Raw genomic sequence first — 25,388 nt, forward strand, 5'->3', positions numbered from 1 at the left:
GAATGTATACAGTGCAGGGCCAATTACGGCATAAATTTGCACCGGAATCTGAATGTGTACAGTGCAGGGCCAATTACGGCAAAATGTTTCCACCGGAAGAGATGCAACTAAAATTTCAACTAATTAATTAGCTAGCAAGCCAGACACCTTATTTGTGTACATGTTAGTACACCATAGCCTCTCATACCTAACGGGTGTGATTAAACATCATATAAAATTACTGAAATAATCTGTTGGTAATTTAATTTGCTCGACTGCACATGTAGTTCTTGACTGAGGAACAACAGCAATGTTGATTCATATAATAAAATACTTAACCCCTTTTTTGTACACAACATGTCCATTATAAAAACGAAAAGAACGAGAGGTCCACGTGGATTTGGGATAGAGCACCTGTCAGATATTTGTTCAATAGCCCAATGCATGAGCAGTTTTAGAAGTTCCTTTAGGTTGTTCTATTTTCTGCAAGACTCGATTGGCATCATTTGTATAAACTTAAGCTTTAATCATTTCGTTCATCATTATATCATTCCAAACTTATCATCGTCAAGGGTCGCTGAAATTTTCATCTTGTTCGTGTTGCAAAACCGAAATGTAGTTTCTTCACTTACACTGTCGCCATATTTGCGAGAGCGAGTCAAATTATTTTCAGACAACAGATGTTATGTTGTTACCCACATTCAATAAGCTCCAAATTGTTCCGAAAATTTCCAGGACTTATATCTTTTTGAACACGTATATATTCGAGTGACATCATTTTATTTTCTTTATTTTATTTTAGAAATATTAAAAGAAGACATTGTATATATTGGCGACAACACATTTCTTAAGGTCTTGCAGTTTGCATCGACAGCTTCCGTCTGGTTTAAAACGCAGACAAGATGACAGTGTTAGGAGCACTTCAAATGATGTATTTCGTTTTGTAAATGGCTGGGGAGGGGTTTAGACAACTTCCATAACTGGAGGCAAATATTATACACGCACTAAAATTGAAATGTTACTTTTATTTATTTACTTTTTCATACGCCCCACCCCATAAGTCAGACTGAGAATGAGAAACACGCACCCCACCCCTCAGTATAAATCACCTATATCACAATACTAAATTTCACGGGGATAGGTACTTTACTGGTTTAAAAAAAAAAAAATTAAAATACTTAAGCAGTGACTGTGGTTCTCATGGAATATCAATAGGGAGTCTGACATTGGATTTGAAAGGCCCTGGATGACAATCGCTGTTTGATTCGAGTTTCTGCACACAGTAAGCTTTCTTGGTCTTACCGATATGAGAGATTAAAACATAAATAAAGATGATAAAAAAGGAAGCAAACAATTAAGTAATCACTCACTGACCTTCTCCAGTGCCTTGACATCGGCTCTGAAGTCCGGTCCTATTGGGGTGTGAATAACCTCCAATCCAAAGTAATGTGCCGCCTTGTCAATTGTTGGGTGGATGGTTATGGGTGTTACCTGACATAGAACAAGAAACAGATTCAATGTGTTTAAATCCTTCTATAACACAGGTTTCCATCTCTACTCTGAACCACAAAGTGTATCATCCAAGTTTTAACATCACAATGAATGGTACAATAGGTGTACTTATCTACGTAAGAAATGTATTTTTTGGTTTCATACATTAACTTAGAGAGTAATATTATTTTATATCTAAACTGTACAAGAAAAGTGATCCGCGTAAACATGGAACGAGTTTACTACCCAATACAGCCAAGTTTGACTGTAGCACTTGAGCTGTGGATTTATTAATTTCTGCACACAAAAAATTCTTCCCCAGAACAGTACACTTTGAAACTGTCGTTGTTTAGTAAGACTTCTTCTCAGATGGCATTACCATTTCTTGTACAGAACACGCGTTTTTCGTGTATTTCTGGTGTATGAAAACTAAGCAGGGTTTGGCCACCTAAGGGCTAATGGTGAGCACAATTCAGCACAGGTGGGTGGGGGGATGGTAGTCTGAGTGTGAAAAATGGCTACAAATTATGCCAATAGTGATGTCACATTTCCTTTAATTAGGTATACTGCAACAGTCCGCAATGGATGTGTGAAAGAATGGCTCATAATAAAAAGTCCATATAACTTTGTACAGAGACTTTGATGTAGTGTACAGCAATATGGAGTTTATATGTAATGAAATGAAATGCCACTGATATTTATGTATAATGCATTTAGTGACAAGGTGAAGTGGATTTTGCATAAAACTGGAAGAAACTGAACATGAGCTGCTTTTTTGCAGATGCTGTTTGCAATAAAAAGATGTACATTATGTACAGAAAGATGTGTGCATGGAATATGAAAATATTCCAAAGTATTCATTTTGGGATAATAATAATAATGTTTGTGACAAAACTGTATGCCATTATTACTATTATCTGAATAAATGGAGAGCTCCATTTTTGTCTCATAAAACAATGTGTTACAAGCCTCTCCACTTTTCTTTAGGTACTGCTATCAATGATTACCACAGTGTACTGTTCTGCACGTGCGCGTGCGTGTGTGTGTGTGTGTGTGTGTGTGTGTGTTTAACACATATATTAAAAAATGACATGCTTTTAAAATATTGGTATAATACAAATTGATATACCAGTAATGTTGGTATATCAAAATGTGATTTGTGTATGGCACATTAATATGCATATATTAATATAGTTTCAACAGTATACTATCGCTTTTATACTCTCTAGATCAGTGATGAATTTCCAATGATTAATTGTTAGCGACGCAAGAGAATAAGGAGAACAATATTAACAATCGCCATTTTCTAAATGAATAAAACATAGTACACAATTTCAACAAAATCTTTTCTGCTTTCCCTTTTTGTTTTTCTCTCTCGTGCATAAGGGACATAATACCTTGAAATTGAATTCAATAGCCCGTCGAGATTTATAATAAATTTCTTCATTAGAAGGCACACATATCCTGTAATATATTTAATTAAATGCTTCTTTGTTTGTTTTTATTTATAAAACAATAACTATAATAAGGATCTATATAGCAATTATTAAAAAAGATGTTTTAAATTAATGATATCAACCTGTTATTTTGTTACTTTACAGACTAAACGTCCTCAAAGCAAAACTGAGACAAGGTCTTGAATTCTGTTGATTGATTGACTGGTGTGTAAAATTAGATCAGCATATGAAAGTGGATACAGTGCTGATACAGTTGGGGCAATGTGCTCTGTGCAGGATTGGAAAACAGCATCAAATTAGTTCAGGATCTGAAATGCTAGACAATGAATCAACCGTGGTTCCTTTTTTGTATTCTAAAATACAGTAACATAGCCCTGATAAGTGGTAAGGTTTATAGCATGACTAAATACATGGATTACCTAATTTGTTCTTCTTCGTTCTTCTGGCATTGTGCTTGTATTATTTTTCTGAACTTTCTTAATCTAATTTAATTAATCTATCCTGCTCCAAAACTTGGGACTTTATCAGATTGATTAAAATTTCGTTTGTAATGTTTGATAGTTTGTGTTTCACTGAGGAAGGGAGGAGAAACTGTATTGCGGACTGTTGGTCCCTTCAGTTATATATTTTATAACTTTTATTACTTTACAAAATGTAATTTTACTAAATTTCTAAATTGAAAGTATGAGTTTACAATTGTCACTTATGGACATTAAAAACAAAAGGAAAAAAAAAAAGAAAAGAAAGGAAACACTGTTGAAGAAAATTGTCCAATTTCACTGGCATCTCTATTAGGGTGAAATATGTCATTTTATACTTCTTATATGTCATTCTATATAGCTTATAATAGTAATTTTCCAAACATACAATATTTGGCTTCTTGATATGGGGCCACAATTTCCTAGCTCTGTCTCTATACGTTTTAACAGCCATCAAGTTGCTCTCCGTTCCACCGGAAGTTAGAAAACCGACCGCCTCTCTACTTCCATTCAACATGGCTGCTGTCATGCTGATGATCTCTGTCTCCATTTTTCTATATAGAGTTAAACAGTTTCATTTGCAGATGATGATGATGGTAATGATAGCAATGTTAATAATAATTATAGGTTACTGTATTTGTATGGGAAAATATGAACGAGTTGTTTGGATGGAATACTGCACGAACTTGTGAGTGCAGTATATCCTTCCTACAAAACGAGTTCATATTTTCCCATACAAATGCAGTAACTTTTTTATTATGTACTCATTTTTTTATTCTACCTAAGGTTTAATTATATAAACAAAATACACTACAAGAAACAACGTAAAGGAATGAATGCCGTATTCCAAACTAAATACACAAACGTAGATTTGTCATTACACAATGACATCATTATTAATGCGCACATAACTCCGCCCAAATAAATTTGAACTTAGTCGCGCGCTCGACATAACTTTCGAAAGAAAATGGCGTGTCTAGTTAAAGCTGAAATTTGCAGTCTAATTGTGAATGAATGCGCATTGCAACAACTGTTAAATTTGATCTGGAATGAATATATTTTGGTATTTTGTTTCGATTCGACGAAAGTTTGTCATTTTGGACTGGATTCATCTGTGCAAATTATACATGAAATACATCGGATTGAAGTGGCGCGGGAGAAGCCTGTTTACGTCAGCAAATGTGTCTGTTTCTGTCATTGAATGTTTGAAAATCATAATGTGGGAAAAATATGAAGTCTTTCCATTGCAATTATCAAAAAGACGCTATGGAATTTAATGCTTATTTCATTTTGAGTGCAATAAGGAGGATGCAATTGCACTTATCATCGAAATTACAGCACAGTTTCGAAATGTGTAATCCCGATTGAAAACCGATGACATGGCTCATGTAATTCGGATTTGCAGAATTAAGAAAATATATTTTGAGGAAATTCAGGATGTAAAACTGTAAGTATGTTTTATTTTGCCATTCTTATCACCAGCTAAAGAAAACAGTATATGCCTTGTCACTTGTATGTTATTTGTAAGGACCCAATCTTCCGTCATTTTGATAATGTAGCTAGCCTAAATCCGAAACATTGTATCAACGCGGAATGTGCCAAAACAGCTGGTTTTTTTTTTTGCAGTCCACGAAACGTGTTTTAGTTCATTCAGAAACAAATTTAAACAACCACAACGTAAAGAGCCTCTTACGCGACTGTATATGATTTGTTTACAAATCAAAAGTGCTGGCGTCTGAGTCCATTGTTTGTTTACAAAAGAAAGTAGTTCCTTTATTCACGTGAATGCTATATGTGTGTTGTCGCGCACGTTCAGTATCGGGGAATATTGAACGATTCTGACAATGTAAAGTTAACGGGGGAAAAAATGAGCATGTAATAAGAATCGTTATTGCAATAACAGCAATAAAACTTGTTTATGGAAAGGTAACTCCAAATGAATGTCTCAGTGTAATTAAGCATATTTATAGGGAGTTGTGAGATCTTGCATTTGTACATGAGATACTGAGATAATTGCACGGATCTTTATACTATACAATATTGCAGATCATGTCCCTGATCAGAGGTTATCATTATAACTCTGGGTCTGCTGAAGTTCTAAAGAAATTGGGAATTATAAATTAAGATCTACGGCACGCAGGTTTTTGATATGTATATTTTCATCTTCCGTCACATAAGTAAAATCGTAATGAATTTTCATTACTTCTTTCTTCCTTCCTTCCTTCCTTCCTTCCTTCCTTCCTTCCTTTCTTTCTTTCTCTCTTTCTTTCTTTCTTTCTTTCTTTCTTTCTTTCTTAGTCGTATGAGACTCGCCTTAGACTCGGGTAAATCATGGGATTCAAGGCATTCTCGTGTAGAAAGGCGTGATGAAATTCTCTCACCAGCGTATCATGGTCCACGGAATAGCCGATCTTTTCTAAATCAATTTTTTAAAATAAAAAATAAATAAATAAATTAAACTAAACTAAATTAAATTAAGTCAGAAATAAATTAAAAGTTATTTGTATATTTCACCGCATTTTCTTCGATTCCGTTAAATGAAATTAAGGCAAAGCACTTCTTAACATATTCTATCTGATTTAATATATTCGTTTGTTTAGTTACGGGGTGAGTTGGGATGGGGTGAAGAAAAAACATTTGTCCGTATTTGTGGGCTGTAAAAACACATTTAAGGACTAATCATGAAATTTAATGTGTGCCTAATTCAAAGTATCTCTTGACTCGAAATACTTTCTCAGTTCAAGGGTAATGCATTTAAAAAACTGATCCATGTACACGAAAGAGAGTAAAATATATTACAAAATTTATAATAACAACGTTCATTGTACGATTAGTACATCTGGGGACTAATTTTCGATTTGAAATTAGGGGATCAAGCATTGATAAACTATATTTCTTTAAAAAGTCTTTTTTTTCTATTTGAAAAGTTGCAATAAAATATATACGTTATGTAAAGTTAATGTCGTTGTGTAATCGACATTTCGAAAGTTTATATTCTGTTTATTTTCTTCAAGTAACTCACTGTCCTCAACTCAGTCGAAATGAATTTGCCAGGGTCTAAGTAAGGATAGTCTACTTAGTGACAATGACAATTAAAACAAAATCGGACACAGAATCTAAATTTAATAAACGCGTCCTTAGAAAAGAATGATCATATACCGGCCGAAAAGACTTCTTAGGAACTTACGAAACGTCCATTTCGTCCCTCCTCCTTTTTGCTATAAAATGCAAAGTGCTGAAACTATGTAAGACAGTATTGAAAAAGTTCAATATACCGAAAAAAATAATAAATATAATACTCTAACATAACATTAAAGTTGTTATATATCCTTGATATATATATATATATATATATATATATATATATATATATATATATATATATATATATATATATATGCTGCAAGACATGTATTAGGGAAAGTCCCCTGTCATTATAGCCATCCATTCAGAATGAGTAGCCATTTATTTAGTGATGATAAGAAGCTGAGGTGGCTGTTAAAGCTGTCTTGTAGGAGGTCAGGTTGGTATCATTTTCACAAAGGAAAAAAAAGATATCGTGAGAAGTCTTTTAAAGACAACCCTATATCAAAACGACCATCTGCTTTAGAGAAGTAGTTAATAACAAACTTTTTAATATGGCCGCCATGTCAGCCATTTTAATGTTTGGATCAACATCATTTTCATTTATAGCCAAATGCTATACGTTTCTTGTCAAAACCTATGGCAATACATCCTTTCTTTCAGGCAGAATATAGATAAAATATTTTTAAGATCAGTATAACGAAAAAGATAGCGTGTGTGTGTGAGTGTGTGATTTGGATTTTTAACGTAGCTTTAAAAATTGTTCAGTCATATCGCTACGATGTCTGCAGTGTGGCAGTTTATAGTGATGTCTAGCACATGGGCATCATGCCGCAGACATGTGACATTATCCTGACACCATGCCGACCAGTCCTGAGCGCCAAGCAAGGTAACTGTTTGTACCATTTTTGTAAGTCTTTGGTATGACTCGGCCGGGGATCGAACCCACGACCTCATGCATCTGAGGCGGACGCTCTAACCACTAGCCACTGGAGCGGTTAACGAAGAAGATAGAGAAATGGAAATAAATGTGTGTTAATTGAAAATTCGCCCAATTATATACTTGGCATCTTAAAATTTGCATGAGAAGAGATATCACTGCCAGACGTATGGACTAACAATATGACTCAATACCTTATAAACGCGTGAGGACGAAATGTCATTGATGTTGAAATTTCGTGACAGTTGAACTCACCACTGAAGATTTCAAAAGCGTCTTTCTGAAGCTGGAAATGATCGTCCTCCAATGTGTAGACATAGGCGAAAATTTTCCCCTCCTCGTGATTGGTCTCCTTCTTTTTCATCAAGATCATCTGTCGCCGCAATTCCTCGTGAGAGATCCCTGCCGAGGAGATTCAATTGATATTTTTTTCTGTTACAGTAACTCCTTACTTCGCATATTCTTATCTCATTTGCTGCAACCAGTAACAGATTTACAGACAATTACTGGTTGGAGCGATTACAAAACATTACATCAAAGGAGTAGTCGTGTAAAATCTGGTCCTTATAATAGGCGCAAGTGTAAAAATTGATTAAAGAAATCTGAGCTGGATCGTGGCAGAAAAGTGAAAGAATTATTATTAGTAATAGTATGCCATTTTCGGCGTAGTCTGGTTGTATGTTAAAAGACTTAAAATACTCAAAGGAGGAATAAGGACCTTGGAACTAATTTAAATACAAGGCCTGTTGTTATGATTTGCCGTGGAATACTTGTGTTAGTCTACAGAATTTACGTAGGGTAAGCGAAGAAGAAAAAAAAGCCCCAACAAAATCAGCTCTTCATAAATAAAAACGCTGCATGCAACCTATACAATTCCGATGAAACGTATCGCAACGTATCGCGTTATTCATTCATTCCAACACTTTAAAAGTTGGGAATAATTATTAGACGCAAAAAGACGTGGTCAAGACTGCCCCCCCCCCTTTTTTCAGTAATAGTAACTGTTTATAAATATCTGAATAAACCAGATAAGTTATCTAACCAGCACACACTTTATTGCTACTACGATGGAGGTGAAAAGATAGCTTACGTTATGTATTTATGCTAATGCAGTTGAACAATTAATCTGAGTTGTGGTCGATGTCTTTATGCTGAATAAAAGTTAGTGTATGTAGATAGATAAGTAGGCAGGTGTATATGTAGATAGATAATTAGGCAGATGTATATGTAGATAGAAGGAAGGAAGGCTGATTAGTTAATTGATTCGTAGTTGGATGGATGAATTTACAGACCATATTATTGCGTCCTCTTTGTGATTTAACGCACCCCATCCACTACCGTTAAATTGTACACATACATACATACATACATACATACATACATACATACATACATACATACATACATACATGCATGCATACATACATATATATATACATACATACATACACACATACATACATACATTCATACATACATACATACATACATACATACATACATACATACATGCATACATACATACATTCATATATATACATACATACATACATACATACATACATACATACATACATATACATACATACATACATACATGCATGCATACATACATACATACATACATACATGCATGCATACATACAATTACATACATACATACATACATACATACATACATACATACATACATACATACATACACATGGATAGACTGGCTGACTGACTGACTAAACGCACCCTCTTTTGATAGAACCACTCTTGGTTGCATTTGTTCCACTTGGGTGTCATCTGCCAGATTTGTCGTCTTCACGAAGCTTGCGACCGCTTTGTGCAATACAACATCTATCAGCTCCTGTACACCAGGCAGCGCTTTTAGACCCGTCAGAAGTACCCGGATCAACTCATCTCGACCTTTTCGGAAATAGACGCTGGCCAATATGGCTACCACCAGCGTAAACAAGAAGTGCTCAACAAACTCGAGCATGATTCCAGGATGATAGTTGTTGTGCAAGAAACATCAGAGGCTAACCTAAATAAATATGACAGGTCTAATTGAAATGTTTCGTAAAGGAAAAGAAAAATTGAACATAAAAATAGATAGATAGATAGACAGATAGATAGATAGATAGACAGATTGATTGATTGATTGATTGATTGATTGATTGATATGTAAAGAGTGAATCTATCTAAACGATCCAGGATAATGTTTAGTAACAAATCAACAATAAAACAATACAAAACAACAAATATAACAATCAGAATATATATATATATATATATATATATATATATATATATATGCAACACCCGACGAGGGTATCTCCATGGTATTTTAGTAAGTATGTACAGCCTAGGGTCTCTTATTCGGTATCCCAGCCTTGTATCACAGTAGATTTAAATTCATATGCCTTGTACAAGTCAGAATACTCGATACCGATATAACTATTTATGTACCATTCAGAATACTCGGTACTGATTTCCTATTTATGTACTAGTCAGAATACTCGATACCGATATACTTATCTATGTGCTAGTCAGAATACACAATGCCAATATACATATTCATGTACTAGTCACATTTCTCCATACCGATATACCTCTTTTATGTACTAGTCAGAATACACAATGCCAATATTCATGTACTAGTCAGGATACACAATGCCGATATACCTATTTATGTACTAGTCAGAATACTCGATACCGATATACTTATTTATGTACTGGTCAGAATACTCGATACCAATATACTTTTTTATGTACTAGTCAGAATACACAATGCCAAAACCTATTCATGTACTAGTCAGGATACACAATGCCGATATACCTATTTATGTACTAGCCAGAATATTCGATACCGATATACCTATTTATGTACTAGTCAGAATACTCGATACCTATATACTTATTCATGTACTAGTCGAATACTCGATACTGACATACCTGACTCGCCATGACCTTATGGTGTTCATCGTTAGGGAAGCATGTTCATGTCAAAGCAGATGTGCAATGTGTCCGAGTTTGCACCAAGACTGATGGAGAAGATGACCATTTCAAATAAGATATATATTTTTTTTAGACACTCCTAATTAAAGACCTTTACGGTATATACCAAGATTAGAAGCTAAGGACGCAAGCATGTAACTGCAATTTATTCAAATAACACCTAATAGTGTATACTTGGATTTTAAAGAAAATAATAGAAACCAACAAAAAATAAATAAACCCAATAGGGCTGCACGTCGCGCAGCAGCATAATGACAGTTTACTCCTAATAGGACCGCTCCGGTGGCCTGGTGGTTGGAGAGTCCGCCTCGGATGCGGGAGGTCGCGTGTTCGAACCCTGGCCGAGTCATGCCAAAGACCCATAAAAATGGTACTGGCAGCTGCCTCGTTTGGCGCTCATCATTAAGAGGTTAGTCTTAGGACTGGTCGGCCTGGTGGCAGGATAATGTGACTGGGTGGGACATCATGCTACATGTCTGCGGCACACTGCAGACATCGCAGTGATATGACTGAATATTTTTTAAAGCTTCTGTAAAAGTCCAACACACACACACACACACACACACACACACACTCGTAATGGTCCAATACACCTCATGCAACTCCACCCACGACTAATAACGTACGCTCAAGTCCCCGACGACCGACTAATGTTTTTCTCTTAGTTTACGCACAGATCAAAAGCAAATTACTCCACTGACTCTCCACCCTCTACAAAATCTGTCCTGCATTGTATAGCTTGAACGAGAGTGAAAGTAAAGATAAAACCACAGACACGTATGTATATCGGCTTACTAGTAGTTTATCACGTGCAGGATTCGTGTGTGGGAGAGATAATAATATCTACCTTATTAAAACACCACCAAGGCTTATGAAAGTTAGATGTATAGCTTACCGGCATACGATCAAAAAGTGAGTACTTCAGTACACAACAATTCCGTTAGATGTATAGCTTACCGGCATACGATCAAAAAGTGAGTACTTCAGTGCAAAACAATTCCGTCAGATGTATAGCTTACCGGCATACGATCAAAAAGTGAGTACTTCAGTACAGAACAATTCTTCACTCTTTCTCGTGTCTGTATTATCAGAAGGCAGAGCAGACGGATTGGAACGAAGATACTGAATGATCATGTACACGAGGAGTTTAACCTGACTGATATCCACGAAAGGGTCAAAGGGTGCATTATCACCATATCGTATGGTATATTAGGGTATAAATTCGTTTCACATAGAGGGTATTATTTCCCTTGGTCCGTCATGTCGAGGCCATAGTTTTAAATACGAACTCTACCGTAATTATTTGTTCATTTTAACTATCAGGTCAGAAGATGTATTTCGCTTGGAAATAATATGCAAATATTTCTGTCAGTTACATAAAACTGTAATCCATGTCAGAAGGGAAAAAGGAAAAATAAAACGATGTTTGGAGAGCTAGCGTGCTAAGGGAGATAAATAGAAGTAATTCTTACCGAATTCGCTAACGTGTGTGCATTTGTCATTTCATTTTTTGTGAAGTCAAAACAGATTCCATAAGAACAATACACTTTACTGTCATTAGTCTTTTAATTGTTTCACTTTATCCGAAGAAAATCAAAGCGTTCTGGTTTTATTTTCATTTACAGCATGTTCAATTTTTCTGCACCTTTCATTTTTTGAAGACAAATTTCCTAAATAGTGTTTTTCAAAATAGTATCGCAGTAAATGGACCTACAATATTTTATTGCATAATATTTAGTCTCATGGAAAATCATTCATTATTTTTATGCTTTTTCCTGTATCTTTCCAAATCATCAAGATTGTTTCTTGTGCTCATTAGAAAGCAGCATTGAAACTTGAAAAGACAAAAGTTCTACCGTGTCCAGCCTATTGGTTTTAGAGGAGGTTGACGAAGTAAACAGGTGTGATTCAGCCGTTTTTGCACAGGTCACTTGCACTACAACTTCCATTTGCTGCATTCCTATGCACATAATTAAAACAAATGTATTCATATGCACATAATTAAAACAAATGCAACATCACGTGTTCTGATTTTTGCATATGCTGTGACCAAGATAATGCGCAATAGGCGACGGTAGAGGTGGGTCTGTGCAGTTGCAATTAGACTCGACTTAAAGGCCAATACAAACGGTATATAACCGCTCCGGTGGTCTAGTGGTTAGAGCGTCCGCCTCGGATGCGGGAGGTCGTGGGTTCGATCCCCGGCCGAGTTATACCAAAGACTTACAAAAATGGTACTAACAGCTGCCTCGCTTGGCGTTCAGCATTAAGAGGTCAGTGTTATGACTGGTCGGCCTGGTGTCAGGATAATGTGACTGGGTGGGACATCATGCTACATGTCTGCGGCATGATGCCCAGTGCTAGACATCACTAATAAACTGCCACATTGCAGACATCGTTGCGATTATTAAATTGTTAAAGCTAAGTTAAAAATCAAAATCACATCACACAACACATCACAAACGGTATACAGGTGCTCCTGGCCTGGTCAGTTAAGTGGAATAAATTAAATAGTTTGCTTTAAAGACATCCGGGTCTAAATTTCTCCCTTCTTAACTGATACGGTATCTTCGAACAATTGAAAGTCAACATACACGTCTGTTGTTGACACAACGAACATCTATGTAGTTTTATCTTTCGAAATATGGCCCATGGGTTTTTATACTTCTCATGGTTTTATTATAGGTGGACGCAAGTGCTTTGGTAACATCGCTCGGTCATTTCCGTCAAGTGGAGAAATATCATCGGATTTAATTTCCTGAAATGCACATATGTTTGTTAGGCTAAGTGATTAACCTCTGGTGGAGTGCACCACATATGTTGCGACCAAAGAGGCAGACACTATTCGATTGTGTCTTTGAATCCTTCCGCTGCCACAGTGTATCTTACTAATAAAAGTAGTTCCAAATTAGTTTTCAATGGGGGCGAATTGCATCCTAGTTCAATTTCTCGACTTGACAGAAACGGCCGAGTATGTACACAAGGGAAATAATTTGTACATAGCTAAGTACTAAGTTTAGCAATTGTGGGATATCTTGTTTCAAAGAAACATTATGGATGAACATTGTCCTAAATATTGTATCATATTTTTTATTTTGTACCTGTAAAATATTTAAACAAAATATACAAATAGTTTTGGAGTATTTTAATCTCAACAAAATATAAAGAAACTTAATTTTTCTTATGACTATGACAAGTGAGTCCTTGTGTTTAGACCCTGATTTTTTTTTGTCACCTACCATATCATTAGGCTGTCCATTTAAACATCTTCCTTGTGTAATAAACTGTTCACTGGAGCAAACCATATTTGAAATAAATGCAACCAAACTTTACTGTTATGCTTCAGTGTCGCTGCAGAGATAAAAAATCAAATTCATTAAATAGGTGTAAGCATTTGTCATTTTTTTCAATAAAATTAGAAGCACATTATACATTTTCTTCCCTAGCAGCCCCGTAGTTTAGAGGATAGCGTACTGTCTCCTGCGCAGTATAATCGCGTTCGATTCCCAGACTAGGTCGACTAGGTTGCCGTGTTGTGTCCTTAGAACACAGAACTTACTATAAATGATGTGATAATACTACGCAGACACGTTTTCGTCAGCTGATGGGCAAGGAGATTAATTGATATTTAATGGAGAAGCATATTTTGTGTTTTATGACATGGAAAAGCTTTACATTATATGTCGTGTATTTTAATGTAATTTTCAGATGACAAGGTATTGACGGCAGATCTATATCATGATCATGTATGTACAATGTGTAGCCTCGGTCTTCATCGTTATTCTGAGCTGCGTAGTTATCTCCGTCCACACAAAGTTTCAATTGATTGGATATAACATTTACACTTATTGTTCCAACAATTTTGTGCCCTAGAGAACTTTCTTGCATATTTGATTTTTCAAACTGAATGAGACGATGTTGAACTTAAATACTGTCAGATATTTCTATGTGATAACCGCTGGAACGTTTAATATTCTCTACAACGTTTCCAGAAAGAAGTACATTTTTGTTTCTGTGTTAAATTAAAAGGTATGCAGAAATGATTTTGTTAACAAAATCACTTACTTCAGTCATTTAAATAATTTTTGCCCGTCCTGAGACTTTGAAACGCGTGCATCTGAACGTTGTTCTTACGTTTAGACCTGTGATGATATAAATTCGGAAAATGTCAGAAGGTTATGTAGATGTACATATCAGACAGTCGGAAAAAGACCATTTTTGTGTTCTCTCTCTCTCTGTCTCTCTTTCTCTGTCTCTCTGTCTCTGTCTCTCTCTCTCTCTCTCTCACACACACACACACACACACACACACCCACACACATAGCGATTATTGCTAATCTGTAACCGCCACCTTTAATGAAAATAAAACAAATGAGAGGAAATTGATGGTTTCTCTCAGTATTAAGACTATTGTTGAAAATATAACTATTCGGTCTAAGGGACACAATTCTCAGACTTTGACGGTAGATATATAATAAACTCTTGTTCAGCCTAACAAACAAAAAACTCGTGCTAGTACACAGATTCATATGCACGTGCTTCACAATACAATATAATCCTTGGAGTTTCATAAATTTATCAAATAAAAATAGGTTAAAATCACATTACAAAAATAAACCAATTCTTGCCTATAGAAGGCCCAATATTTTGCAAGATTTTTTAATTAAAACTCAACAGAGAGAGAAGGAAAAAAAACATGTTTCGTCATCTAAATGTAAAAGACACCGGTGCTCTCAAAGTGCAAATATATGAGAAAGTACTTCTTTCAGTAGTGCTAATATAAAAAGTATTTTCTCTACGTTATAACACCAATTGCGTATCAACTGATGTGATTTATTTAATAACCTGTAAAAAATTAAACATGCAATATGTTGGACAACACTTCGACAAGTTTCTAGAAAATGAATAATCGTCGCTTTCATATAAAAAATTATAGAGAACCTCAGTTTTCCTCTAATATTTCAACACATTTTGCTACCAATAATCACTACTCGATTTTCTTTCATGCCAATAGATACTGGGCACGGAGACATGAATAGACTCATAAAGGAAATTTACTGGGTTCGTAAGTTAAATACTTTGTATTATAATGGCCTTAATACCAATGCACTAAAATAATATAAAATATTATTATTTTTTATAAATTGATAATTATGTCTTTTATAACAATATAATTATATGTCTCTATTTTATTTCATTATTATACTAATTCAGGTTTCATAGAGACTCATGTATCTTTTATATATATATATATATATATATATATATATATATATATATATATATATATATATATATATATACAACGTGCAAATGAAGTTTTTAAACAAGTTATTGATGTTTTTGAAGCTAACGAAATGTAGTCTGCATATTAATGTTTCCATGGGAATGAGGATGATGCGACATACAATTCTTGTTGGGATACGTCATGTAAGCGGATGCTGCGACATGTAATTCTTGTTGGGATACGTTCTTTAAACGGATGCTGTTCGAGGGTAATCCAGTTTAAAGGACAGACCATTTAATTTGGGGGCGGGGGTAAGGAAAAAAATGTCTGGCTGTCAAATAACTGGTAACATATTCTTGCTCTGATATACATCAGCAAAAAAATACAGCAAACAACAAGATTAACAACCAAAAAACAACAAACAGCAAATAATAACTAAGAATAAAATACACACACACACACACACACACACAGATATATATATATATATATATATATATATATATATATATATATATATATATATATATATATATACACACACACACACACACACACACACACAACGCATCTCCATAAATATCCATGCTAGAAAGAAAATCCAAGGTCCATTCACCTCTCCCACCCACCCCGCATTACTCCCGAAAATGTTGGTATGTGCAGCATAATCATAAAAAAATACTACCAAATGAAAACTGTAACCAGATCATAAAAATACGACCAAATGAAAACTGTAACCAAATCTCTACGCAAATCGTCTAAAACTGTGAGCTAGACAATAAGGTAAAAATTGCTGTGAGTGTTGTCGCACAATAAATTATATTAGTTCATCCCTGGTATGACAATAATCCATCAATGGATTTAGCGTAATAATAGCTCAGCCCAAATATGAACATAATCCAGCAAGGGGTTTAACCACTACGAGTTAATCGAAAACATTTAACAAATCCATAGCCATTTGTTTACACCGCCTCTGCTGGTAAAAATCCCCATAATGCGTAAAAAAATCAGAACTCGGGGGATAGGGTCCGTCACAAAACATCCCTATATACATATGCTACAAATCTTTCTTTCTATGGTTTGAATTTTTCTTTCCAAGGAATAACACTGATTGTTAACAAATCGGCACGCTAAAAGTTATGCAGAGATGTTCTCTTTGATCTAGGTGGGTGGGGGTATGATTGTGCTCTGGATCAAATCAATCATAATATGCACATTTTATCCTATCGTCGGTGCCTTTGGGTCTGTCTGTCTGTCTGTCTGTCCATCCATCCATCCATCCATCCATCTATCTATCTATCTATCTATCTATCTATCTATCTATCTATCTATGGTTTCCCTTTTTCAGGATAGCATTACAGATTACAGTTGCTTGCTTCATACCAGTTCGCTTGTAAGTTTAATAACACATTCATCTTGTTATCGGAACAGTTAGGGTTTTTAGGGTACACACACGCCTGTCCGACTGTTCTCTCTCTCTCTCTCTCTCTCCACACATATACACGCACCTGACAATTATTTGCACTTCCAAGGTTGCAACATCTGTTGCCAACCTGAATCAAGGGAGGACAATTTACACCCAGCCAGCTGATACGCTAATAAAACTCCGGATTGAAATATTTCTCGTTTTAAAATCAATATTTAATTCAAGCCTCGAACAACCGTTACTTAATTTTGCTGCTACAAACAAAACTACTTTTGTGTTCTACCGAGGAATAGAAAACAGGTCTGCATTATGGCTATTTCTTTCCCTTTAATCATCTATACTGAAACACTGTCGCAGTTATAAACATATTTTTAAGTAGTTGCGTCCCAGTAAGTACGTTATATGTACTAAAATTGATCGGAGGAAAGGCTAACAATGCGCATGCTCCAGTGTTGTATGCCAGCGTGTGCATTTCCGGATGGAAACTAACGTTGAAAATTAGACGATTTGATGAGGATTGTACCAGATAGAGATCTATTCCAGTTTACAACGTATATGACGATGAAATCTTGTAAGTGAAACCAGCAAGTTTTGGACGGAGGTTAAAGGTACCCAAACTAAGATTTGCCATTTTATTTTCAAACCCTTACTAGTTCAACATTTTCTATCACTGTTAAATTTATTGATTTTATCATCATTTACACTACGTTATAGGCTTTATTCGCTAATGCCCTGTTTACAGTAAGGCTTGATTTGATCTCATTTATTACGTCCAGTTTATAATACATCCACATAACATTAAAGTTCTAACAATTTATATTACATCCAATTAACATTCAAGTTCTAACAATTTATATAAAACTATTGGACGGATTGAATAGGACGTGATTACAGAGGGAACAAACGTGTTAGTTCTGAGCCTTTTCTTAATAATGCATTATTGTAAATTATGTGTTCACTAGTTCGTCTCCTTTAGTTTATTTCTTTGCCGATTTTCGCTGCCTTGACTTTTAAATAATTAACCTTTGACATCCGTAACATATACATCCATACACGTGAAGTTCTAACAATGTATATAAAACCATTTTTACAAGGCAAAGTCTAAAATGTCCGTATAAGAGATGACCGTCATGAATCAAGCTCAGAGCAGTGCCGGATTACCAAATAGGTAGAGTAGTCACCAGCCTAGGGGCCCCGCGACAACGGATCAAAATAATATTGATAAAATGTATTAGGAGATAATTTGCGAGGGGACCCCAAGATTTCGACTGCCTAAGGGTCGAAGGGCCTCCACAGGGTTTAATTCTGCACTGGCTCAGAGTCACTGACCAACGTCGTGCTGTATTATTTTGTCTCGTTGTTACAAGAGTTGCGAAGCACTAGATGTAAACCACTGCGAAAATATGTTTGTTTAACGTTTTCATGATTATTTTTTGGGGTGGTGGTGGTGGTTTGGTTATATCCATGTTTTTCTTGTTTGAGAGACTGTTTTGAGTTCACTCATCTTCATTAATATGGTCATGCATGATGTAGTTAGTGTAGAAATTTGCACTTTATTTCTTGACTTTTAAATAAAAGTAAACCTCAGTGTCACATTGGATGGAACAAATAGCAGTAGACAGGGGACATGTATATGCTACGTACAATTTCCTATAGTATTGTATCTATTTGTTTTATGTTTTCGTTGTTAAATTTGGAATGTTTTCATGGACATAAAAACGGGGGTGAAGATTCCGTGGTTTTAATCCGTAATCATTTTCTCATACAGATCTGGCTATGTTTTTGCATTGGCGCTATACAGTACTTGCAAAGGCCCTATACAGTACTTGCGAAGGCCCTATACAGTACTTGCAAAGGCCCTATACAGTACTTGCGAAGGTCCTATACAGTACTTGCAAAGGCCCTATACAGTACTTTAATATTATCACCTTGAATATGTTCACTTCTCGTTTTGTTTGAAAAGATGTTGCAGTAGTAGAATTAATTAAGCATTTACAAAAGATAATAAAAATACTGCTTTAACTTTATTTTCTTATATTAAAGTTAAAGAAAGACAAAAGCAATGGACAAATTACATACATTCGTTCACTGTGAAGACATTAAGTATGAGAAATAATCGCAAAAAGTATGTAATCGTGGAAGAAAAAGACAAATTACAGAAAATAATCAATAAGCAACTACTGTGAGGCAAGCGTCTTACATCACCACTCTGAAGAACAAAAATGTCTACAGTTTGGCATAATAAAATTTCTGTTATAGAGAGTTACACATGGTCACAGTAAGAGAGACACATACTGAATCTGCACTAAATCATCAACGAAACAAAAATTGCCAAGGCAGTAGAAAACTGGAATTAATTGAAATATCCAAGTTGTACAAACCTGGAATTAAGTTAAATGTTGACGAATTACAAAATTGGATACAACTCAAATGTGTAAGAATAGAAAACTGGAATTAACTTAGGTGTCTAGGTATAAGACAGCTGAATGAAAAAGGAATAAATTTAACAAGAGACTGTATTGATCATGTCTCAAAAACAGGCAAGTTGCGACGATAAATCATCCTACAACGTTTTGTCTTTAAAAATTTTGTTTTGCATTGTTATCGCTCCTTTCTCTTAGAATCGACTGAAAACACTAAGTAATTTCTTGGACCGGAGGATGTTAAATCACACAAAACTAAATATCTTAGAAGGAATTTGTTTCAAGGGAAACGTATCTTGGTGAAGCACATTTTATGATTCAAACATTTTATTCTTTTGCTCTAAGTCCGACTTCAAAATTATTAGAGTAAGGGCTCAGGTTTACAGCTTCCAGTGTATAATATTTAAAGAATTTTTGAACAAAAAGTCACGTTTGTTAAAGATGTCCTCACAATTGTTGAAGAAAATTTATCGAATATGCATGCGATCCTATCAGTTTGCATGTATCGCACTACCTCTCACGATTAGACATATGATGAAAGGGGCTTCGGGCTCTTGTATGTATTTGGATTGATGCTAATTTATTAACAAAAATCACAGGATTTAGATCGGCCTCGTGGGTTTGGGAATTGACTGATGGATAGTTCATATATAATGTCAAATTTTAAGTTGTATGTGACACGATCCAATCCTCCACTGTAGTGAACTTAAGACTATTTATTTATTTATTTATTACAGATCGATTCAAGCGTGTTATGACCCGCATATGAAAACATGGAGGATGTGAAAGAGCATCATGGTAACAAAGACTGCAGTCGTCAGGATCATACATCACGTGAGCTCAACGCAAATGGCCAGACTCCACGTGACTATGTAGTGTGTGATGAGCAGCAAACATGCGCGGAAATATCAACCGATGCAAAAGAACAGGAACAATGTTTATTGAAGGAAAAAGAAATAACTGATGCTGGCAGTTTTTGTGGAGGACAAACAAGCAGCGTCGAGGACGACGGCTCTGTAGTCAGTCATTCTGATTCGGCGACGATAGACAGTTTGGAAATGGATTCCCTTGACTGGCCCATTATGAGTTTTCCATTTCGAAATGATACAAATTATGAAGAATACAATACAAAACAAAGCCCATTGTGCCATGATATTCCGGTGCAGACAGAGATGCATTTAAAGAGAAGTCAAACTTGGGAGCCTTTCCTCGGAGTGGGTAAATCTGCAACAAAGAAAAAATTGATTAAAGACAAAGATAAGCAGGAAACGGGATGTACAACCAAGCATTTCTTCATGACGTCGCAGGAATGTATGTTGGTGCCCGGGTGTCGGCTTCCACGCGAGACAATTGCTAGCCGGTTACGGTATGAAAAACAGCACACTGCACATGACGAATGTCCAAAGGATGAGTACCACACACCGACACAGAGGAGAGAGCAGTTGGTGAAAGACCTGAGACGCCAGGTGAAGGAGTTAGCCGCGTCTGTGCGAGAGAAAGACCGTGCGATAGAACTGTACAAAGAGCAAATAAGCCTAGAGACGAAAAGTCTTGTGGAGGCAAAGGATGAAGAGATACACCGACTTGGTCAAGAGATTATTACTCTAGAGGAGAAAAACGAAGAGCTTCAAAAGATCTGTGAAGAATCTCTTGAGACAAGCTCTGCTTTGGAAAAGAAAAGGGACGAACTTCGAGTAAGATCTCTCTCTCTCTCTCTCTCTCTCTCTCATAAAAATGGAAGCATACATCCTTGTTTCTGATCTAGTGGCAAATAAACAAGTGAGCTAGAAATACATAGGGACGAAAGTCTGTGAATCTGTTTGGCGAATATGTTGGTTGGTTGCTTGTGAATTCTTGAAATTGTAAATTTAAACTCCACATTTCAACCAGAGGTCAATGCTACCGAAGGTTTGGTTACATTATCAATGTCTACATTTTTGCATGCTTCCTTTACAGAAAATTATGATGGAGAGAGAAAAACAGCACGAGAAATTTTACTATGAGATGTACAAGAAAGGACAGGCATCGGCAAGTTTTGAGCGGGAGGAAGAGGTACTAAACATTTTTAAAAATGACTTAAATACGATGCGAACACCGAATGCCTGACTCGGTCAAAACATCCCCTGCGTAGGATATCGCCATTATATATGTCAGGCACTGATTGTTCTCAACAGTTTGAATCTGGTTATAAAGTATTCCTGAAGGTTCTAAACAAGGCATGGTTTTTTTTTTTTTTTTTTATTATACTTTTGTTCTTGTTTGGGGGTGGGGTGACGGAGAGGGCTATCAATTATTTTTCTACTGCCAGCATCACAAGCATGTATACGCAATAGTGTGGGGTGGGGTGTACCTAAATAAAGCATCAGATTTAATAAAAACCACTCCCACACAGTTCATTTTCTTCCATTAGTATAACCCCACTGCTACAATGCTGTAAGTTTGATGGTAAAGTGACACCCAGAGCAAACCGTAACACATTGTGTTATACATAGGAGGAAAATTCAATAAATCTTCAATTGCATCAACGGGGAACAAAATCCAATGACATTTATACGCATACTACTCATAATGCGTTACCTCCCCTGCGTAGGATATCGCCATTACCACAAGGCTATAAATTTGGTGATGACATACCACCTGGAGAACATGTCCTTTTATAAAAGTGCATGGCACTTAATTTAGACTGCACTCGCTACAATCATTTTCCTGCTCTGGCGTAAGCACAGATTGGGAACATTTTACGAAATGTACGGGAAGAAAAGTCAGGAATTCTTTACTTGAGCGATAAAGCATAGGGCTGGTGGTTTTACAAGACTGCGTTAAGGCAGGCGTTACAGTATACGTCTGACGTCAAAATAAAGCACATCTGAGCCGCTTAGCTGACAACTGCGTTACATGTCTAGTGCTTATGAGACCGCATGTAACTATCATATTCCATCTTGATGTTTGTAACATGTCTCCACACTTTCCCCCCGTGATGTTTAGAAGCTACCAACCAATAAGTGCAGTTCAAGTGAAATTTCCAAACAAGCAGCTATTGTAATGACGTCACTGCTGTGAGAATGACTTTAACGATTAACCAATCGCAAGATACAGGTTTTATTATAGTTTCGACCCACCCTCGCCCCTCCCCCGGGCAATTTTGTATCCCCCTACTGATTTTAAAAATTAAAAAAACCAATGATATAACAAATGCACAACAAGTAGTCCTTTCATTAATTGACATATACTTGAGAACCCGACTATCACCAAACGGTCTCTAAAATTGTCATCTTCGCGTCATTTTCCTGCTGTCATTTTCCATTTGCTGAAAGTGACCATTTTCGCTGAAGGGATGGATGCAAGACCTATGCTTGCAAAGCTAAACACTGTGGGGTTAGCATTCAGTACATGCCTTGTCTAATGTTTGTATTTTCCCAAAGAAATAAATTAAAAAGGGGGCGAAATAAATTTCCGATTTATCCAGAGCTGACGGAAGACTTTAAAATGCATCACTCCTGTTGAGTGAAAAAGACAGTCTCGCCCACGCTGATGACGTGTGCCGTGTTAATGTTGAAGTTAGTTTAGGTTGAAACTCGAGTAAGGTGGCAATGTTGGGGATCGCTTTGTGGCAATCGAGTTAGAACTTATCAGTGAATGAAATTTGTGAGTTTTGTGGATTTAGACGAGAATAAATTTACCGGTTTATGATATAAATTTTTTTTACCAGTTTGTTCTGGGTAGCGGCGATATGAGCATCCAAAAATAGCATGGTTGCCTTTCTGTTGTACTTGATTGGATTTCAATTTGTTAATGAGCGTAGACGATTTACTAAGATTTAAAAATGAGATGATATCACAATGAAGTTCATTAATCAGAATTCCCATACATAGTGTGGCTTCTCTTCCACGTTCTTGATTGGATTTGAATCCAACTTATGCAGATTAATATAGGAAACATTCGCATCGCAAAAACAAATCGAAATCTAACATTATACACGATACACATCAACATAAAGTGCTGACATGATCTGAGTAAATTAAATCTGTAATTAATTGATCCTACAGTCACTTATATTCTCAAACATTTTGGCAACCAGTACCACCCACCCACCCCAATCAAACCCCTAAAAGAAGAAGCCACCCACCCACCCAAACACACGCAAACATACACATACATCAGCAACAAAATGGAACAAACAATAACTTCATTTACGCCATTTTTCAAGGTATTCTTACTTGTTTCTCTGAAATATGAGTATTTGGATTAATTAATATATCCGCTTCAGTAGATGTATGTTCTATATTTTAATGTATCGCTTTTTCTAATTTATTTATTGTGGTATCAGTTGCAGCACCTTGCAAACATAGGAGGATGCACGGTTACCATTTCTGAGCTGGTCCGGAAATTAGCATTGACAGAATATGAGCTGGCAAAGTGGCAAACAATACGCAGGAGCGAAAGTTATAACGAGGCTTTCCATCCGGAAACGGAAACAGATGCAACGTTGCGGTTTCTACGCGATTCCTTCTTCCACTTTTTAACTAATCCAAAGGACTCCAGGCAACACTTAAAGGCAGTGATACAAATACTGAATTATACCAAAACACAAAAGGAGAAAATTCAATCGAGTCCGGTTCTTGAAAGCATTGGGAAATGTTTGGAAAAACTTAAAGCCAAGGCAAAATAGTAGGCCTTAGAAGACAAACTGTATGGCTTTCTATGTCACTCTCTCATGCTTTTGCTATTTTCCAGGAATGAAATAAATACCCCAAGAACCAAACCAAGCAAAACAAGATAATATATTTCTTAACCATTTGTAAAAGCTGTACATGTCCTGAAATTCGCTGCAAATATCTGAGGAAAGAAAAAGGCACGAATTTGAAAATAGCGAACACAACGATTGTCAAGATTCTTGCTTGCTCGAACTATATGATAGAGTGGAGTCCTTTACTTAATTATGCCCAAGATTTATTATTTGTCGTGTATATAAGATAAGCACTGTTTTCAGAAGCTTCGAATACGATTGAAACGATCCACATAATTCTATTTAGTTTTACGTACATAATAGAGTTATGTTACTTATGCAATACGCAGTTCGTTCGTCGAAGTAAAATTGTATATGTTTAACGACAAAAAAATGTATGCAGTGCCGGGTTAAGGTGGTTCCCCCAGTCATGTGGATCCCCTCTGGTTGCCGTGGATATAGTTACATGTGTTTAAATAATAATGTATAGGTTTAAACTAAATAATACTTTGCGCCTGATATAGCTTAAATGCCCAGCCCCACCCAACCGTAATCCGCTCCAGTATGTATGTATGTATGTATCCCGTATACATGATGGAAACGCCCATTCATGCTGTCTATTATAAACGTTTGTTATTGACTCTGAGATGCCTTAATTCAATATATTTTTATTCTTGTGCTTTAATAGACAATACACGTTAAAATTCTACTTGCAATGTGTTTTTTTTTTTTTTTATATGCCTAAACCTAATCATGTTCCATTAACATTACATCGCTAGCGGTATTGATTGATGGAGTGACTGATGAATTAATTGATTGATAAATGTATTTCTTTATGAATTTATTGATTGGTTGATGTAATAAACGATTCATCTGTTGATGAACTGATTCCAATGCAGTTAATAGTCTGGTAGCGGCTTCAGCTGGGAGAGAAGACCGTCTTCTCAGGAGTTCATTTGTTTGTGTATACTTTATGGATACGTGTTGGTTCCTTTGTTTTTACTGACACCGTCAGCTCGTTATTGACAATATCATACCGAGGAAATGTGTCTATGTACCCTTCCCAGACAGAATAACGGATCTGACACCTTCAGTTTATTTACCGTAATGTTTTACCTGCAACAGCAGCAAACAACAACAAAAAGAACAA

The 25,388-nt window shown here is 35.9% G+C and overlaps 2 protein-coding genes across 7 annotated transcripts in view; one reads left to right on the forward strand and one right to left on the reverse strand.

Moving 5' to 3' along the window:
* Window positions 1-11,644, reverse strand: part of LOC149783542 (sphingosine-1-phosphate lyase-like) — a 25,717-nt gene extending 14,073 nt beyond the window's left edge. The window contains exons 1-6 of one of the 3 annotated variants that reach the window (XM_089931806.1): window positions 11,394-11,644; window positions 9,171-9,462; window positions 7,686-7,832; window positions 5,720-5,822; window positions 3,795-3,960; window positions 1,354-1,470 (exon numbers count right to left, since the gene is read on the reverse strand). In XM_089931806.1, the coding sequence (XP_089787932.1) occupies window positions 1,354-1,470; window positions 3,795-3,960; window positions 5,720-5,822; window positions 7,686-7,832; window positions 9,171-9,417 (780 nt within the window). In that variant the 5' untranslated portion in view covers window positions 9,418-9,462; window positions 11,394-11,644. Of the gene's footprint in view, window positions 1-1,353; window positions 1,471-3,794; window positions 3,961-5,719; window positions 5,823-7,685; window positions 7,833-9,170; window positions 9,463-11,331 lie in introns of all 3 variants that reach the window. The other 2 variants (XM_089931804.1, XM_089931805.1) reach the window with 2 other exon arrangements.
* LOC149783543 (uncharacterized) lies at window positions 11,273-24,947 on the forward strand. Of its 4 annotated transcripts, none has more exons than XM_089931809.1 (4): window positions 11,273-11,348; window positions 20,250-21,206; window positions 21,469-21,564; window positions 23,840-24,947. In XM_089931809.1, the coding sequence occupies exons 2-4, from the start codon at window positions 20,286-20,288 to the stop codon at window positions 24,179-24,181; spliced, it is 1,359 nt and encodes a 452-aa protein (XP_089787935.1). In that variant the 5' UTR covers window positions 11,273-11,348; window positions 20,250-20,285; the 3' UTR covers window positions 24,182-24,947. The 4 variants fall into 4 exon arrangements, with proteins under 4 accessions (XP_089787935.1, XP_089787936.1, XP_089787934.1 ...); XM_089931810.1 differs by having other exon boundaries at window positions 11,314-11,410; XM_089931808.1 differs by lacking the exon at window positions 11,273-11,348 and adding an exon at window positions 17,125-17,660.
* The last annotated feature ends 441 nt before the right edge of the window (window positions 24,948-25,388 follow it).

Source organism: Sinohyriopsis cumingii, chromosome 14 (assembly GCF_028554795.1).
Source record: "Sinohyriopsis cumingii isolate HCF-2022 chromosome 14, ASM2855479v2, whole genome shotgun sequence".
In the NCBI taxonomy this organism is placed as follows: Eukaryota; Metazoa; Mollusca; class Bivalvia; order Unionida; family Unionidae; genus Sinohyriopsis; species Sinohyriopsis cumingii.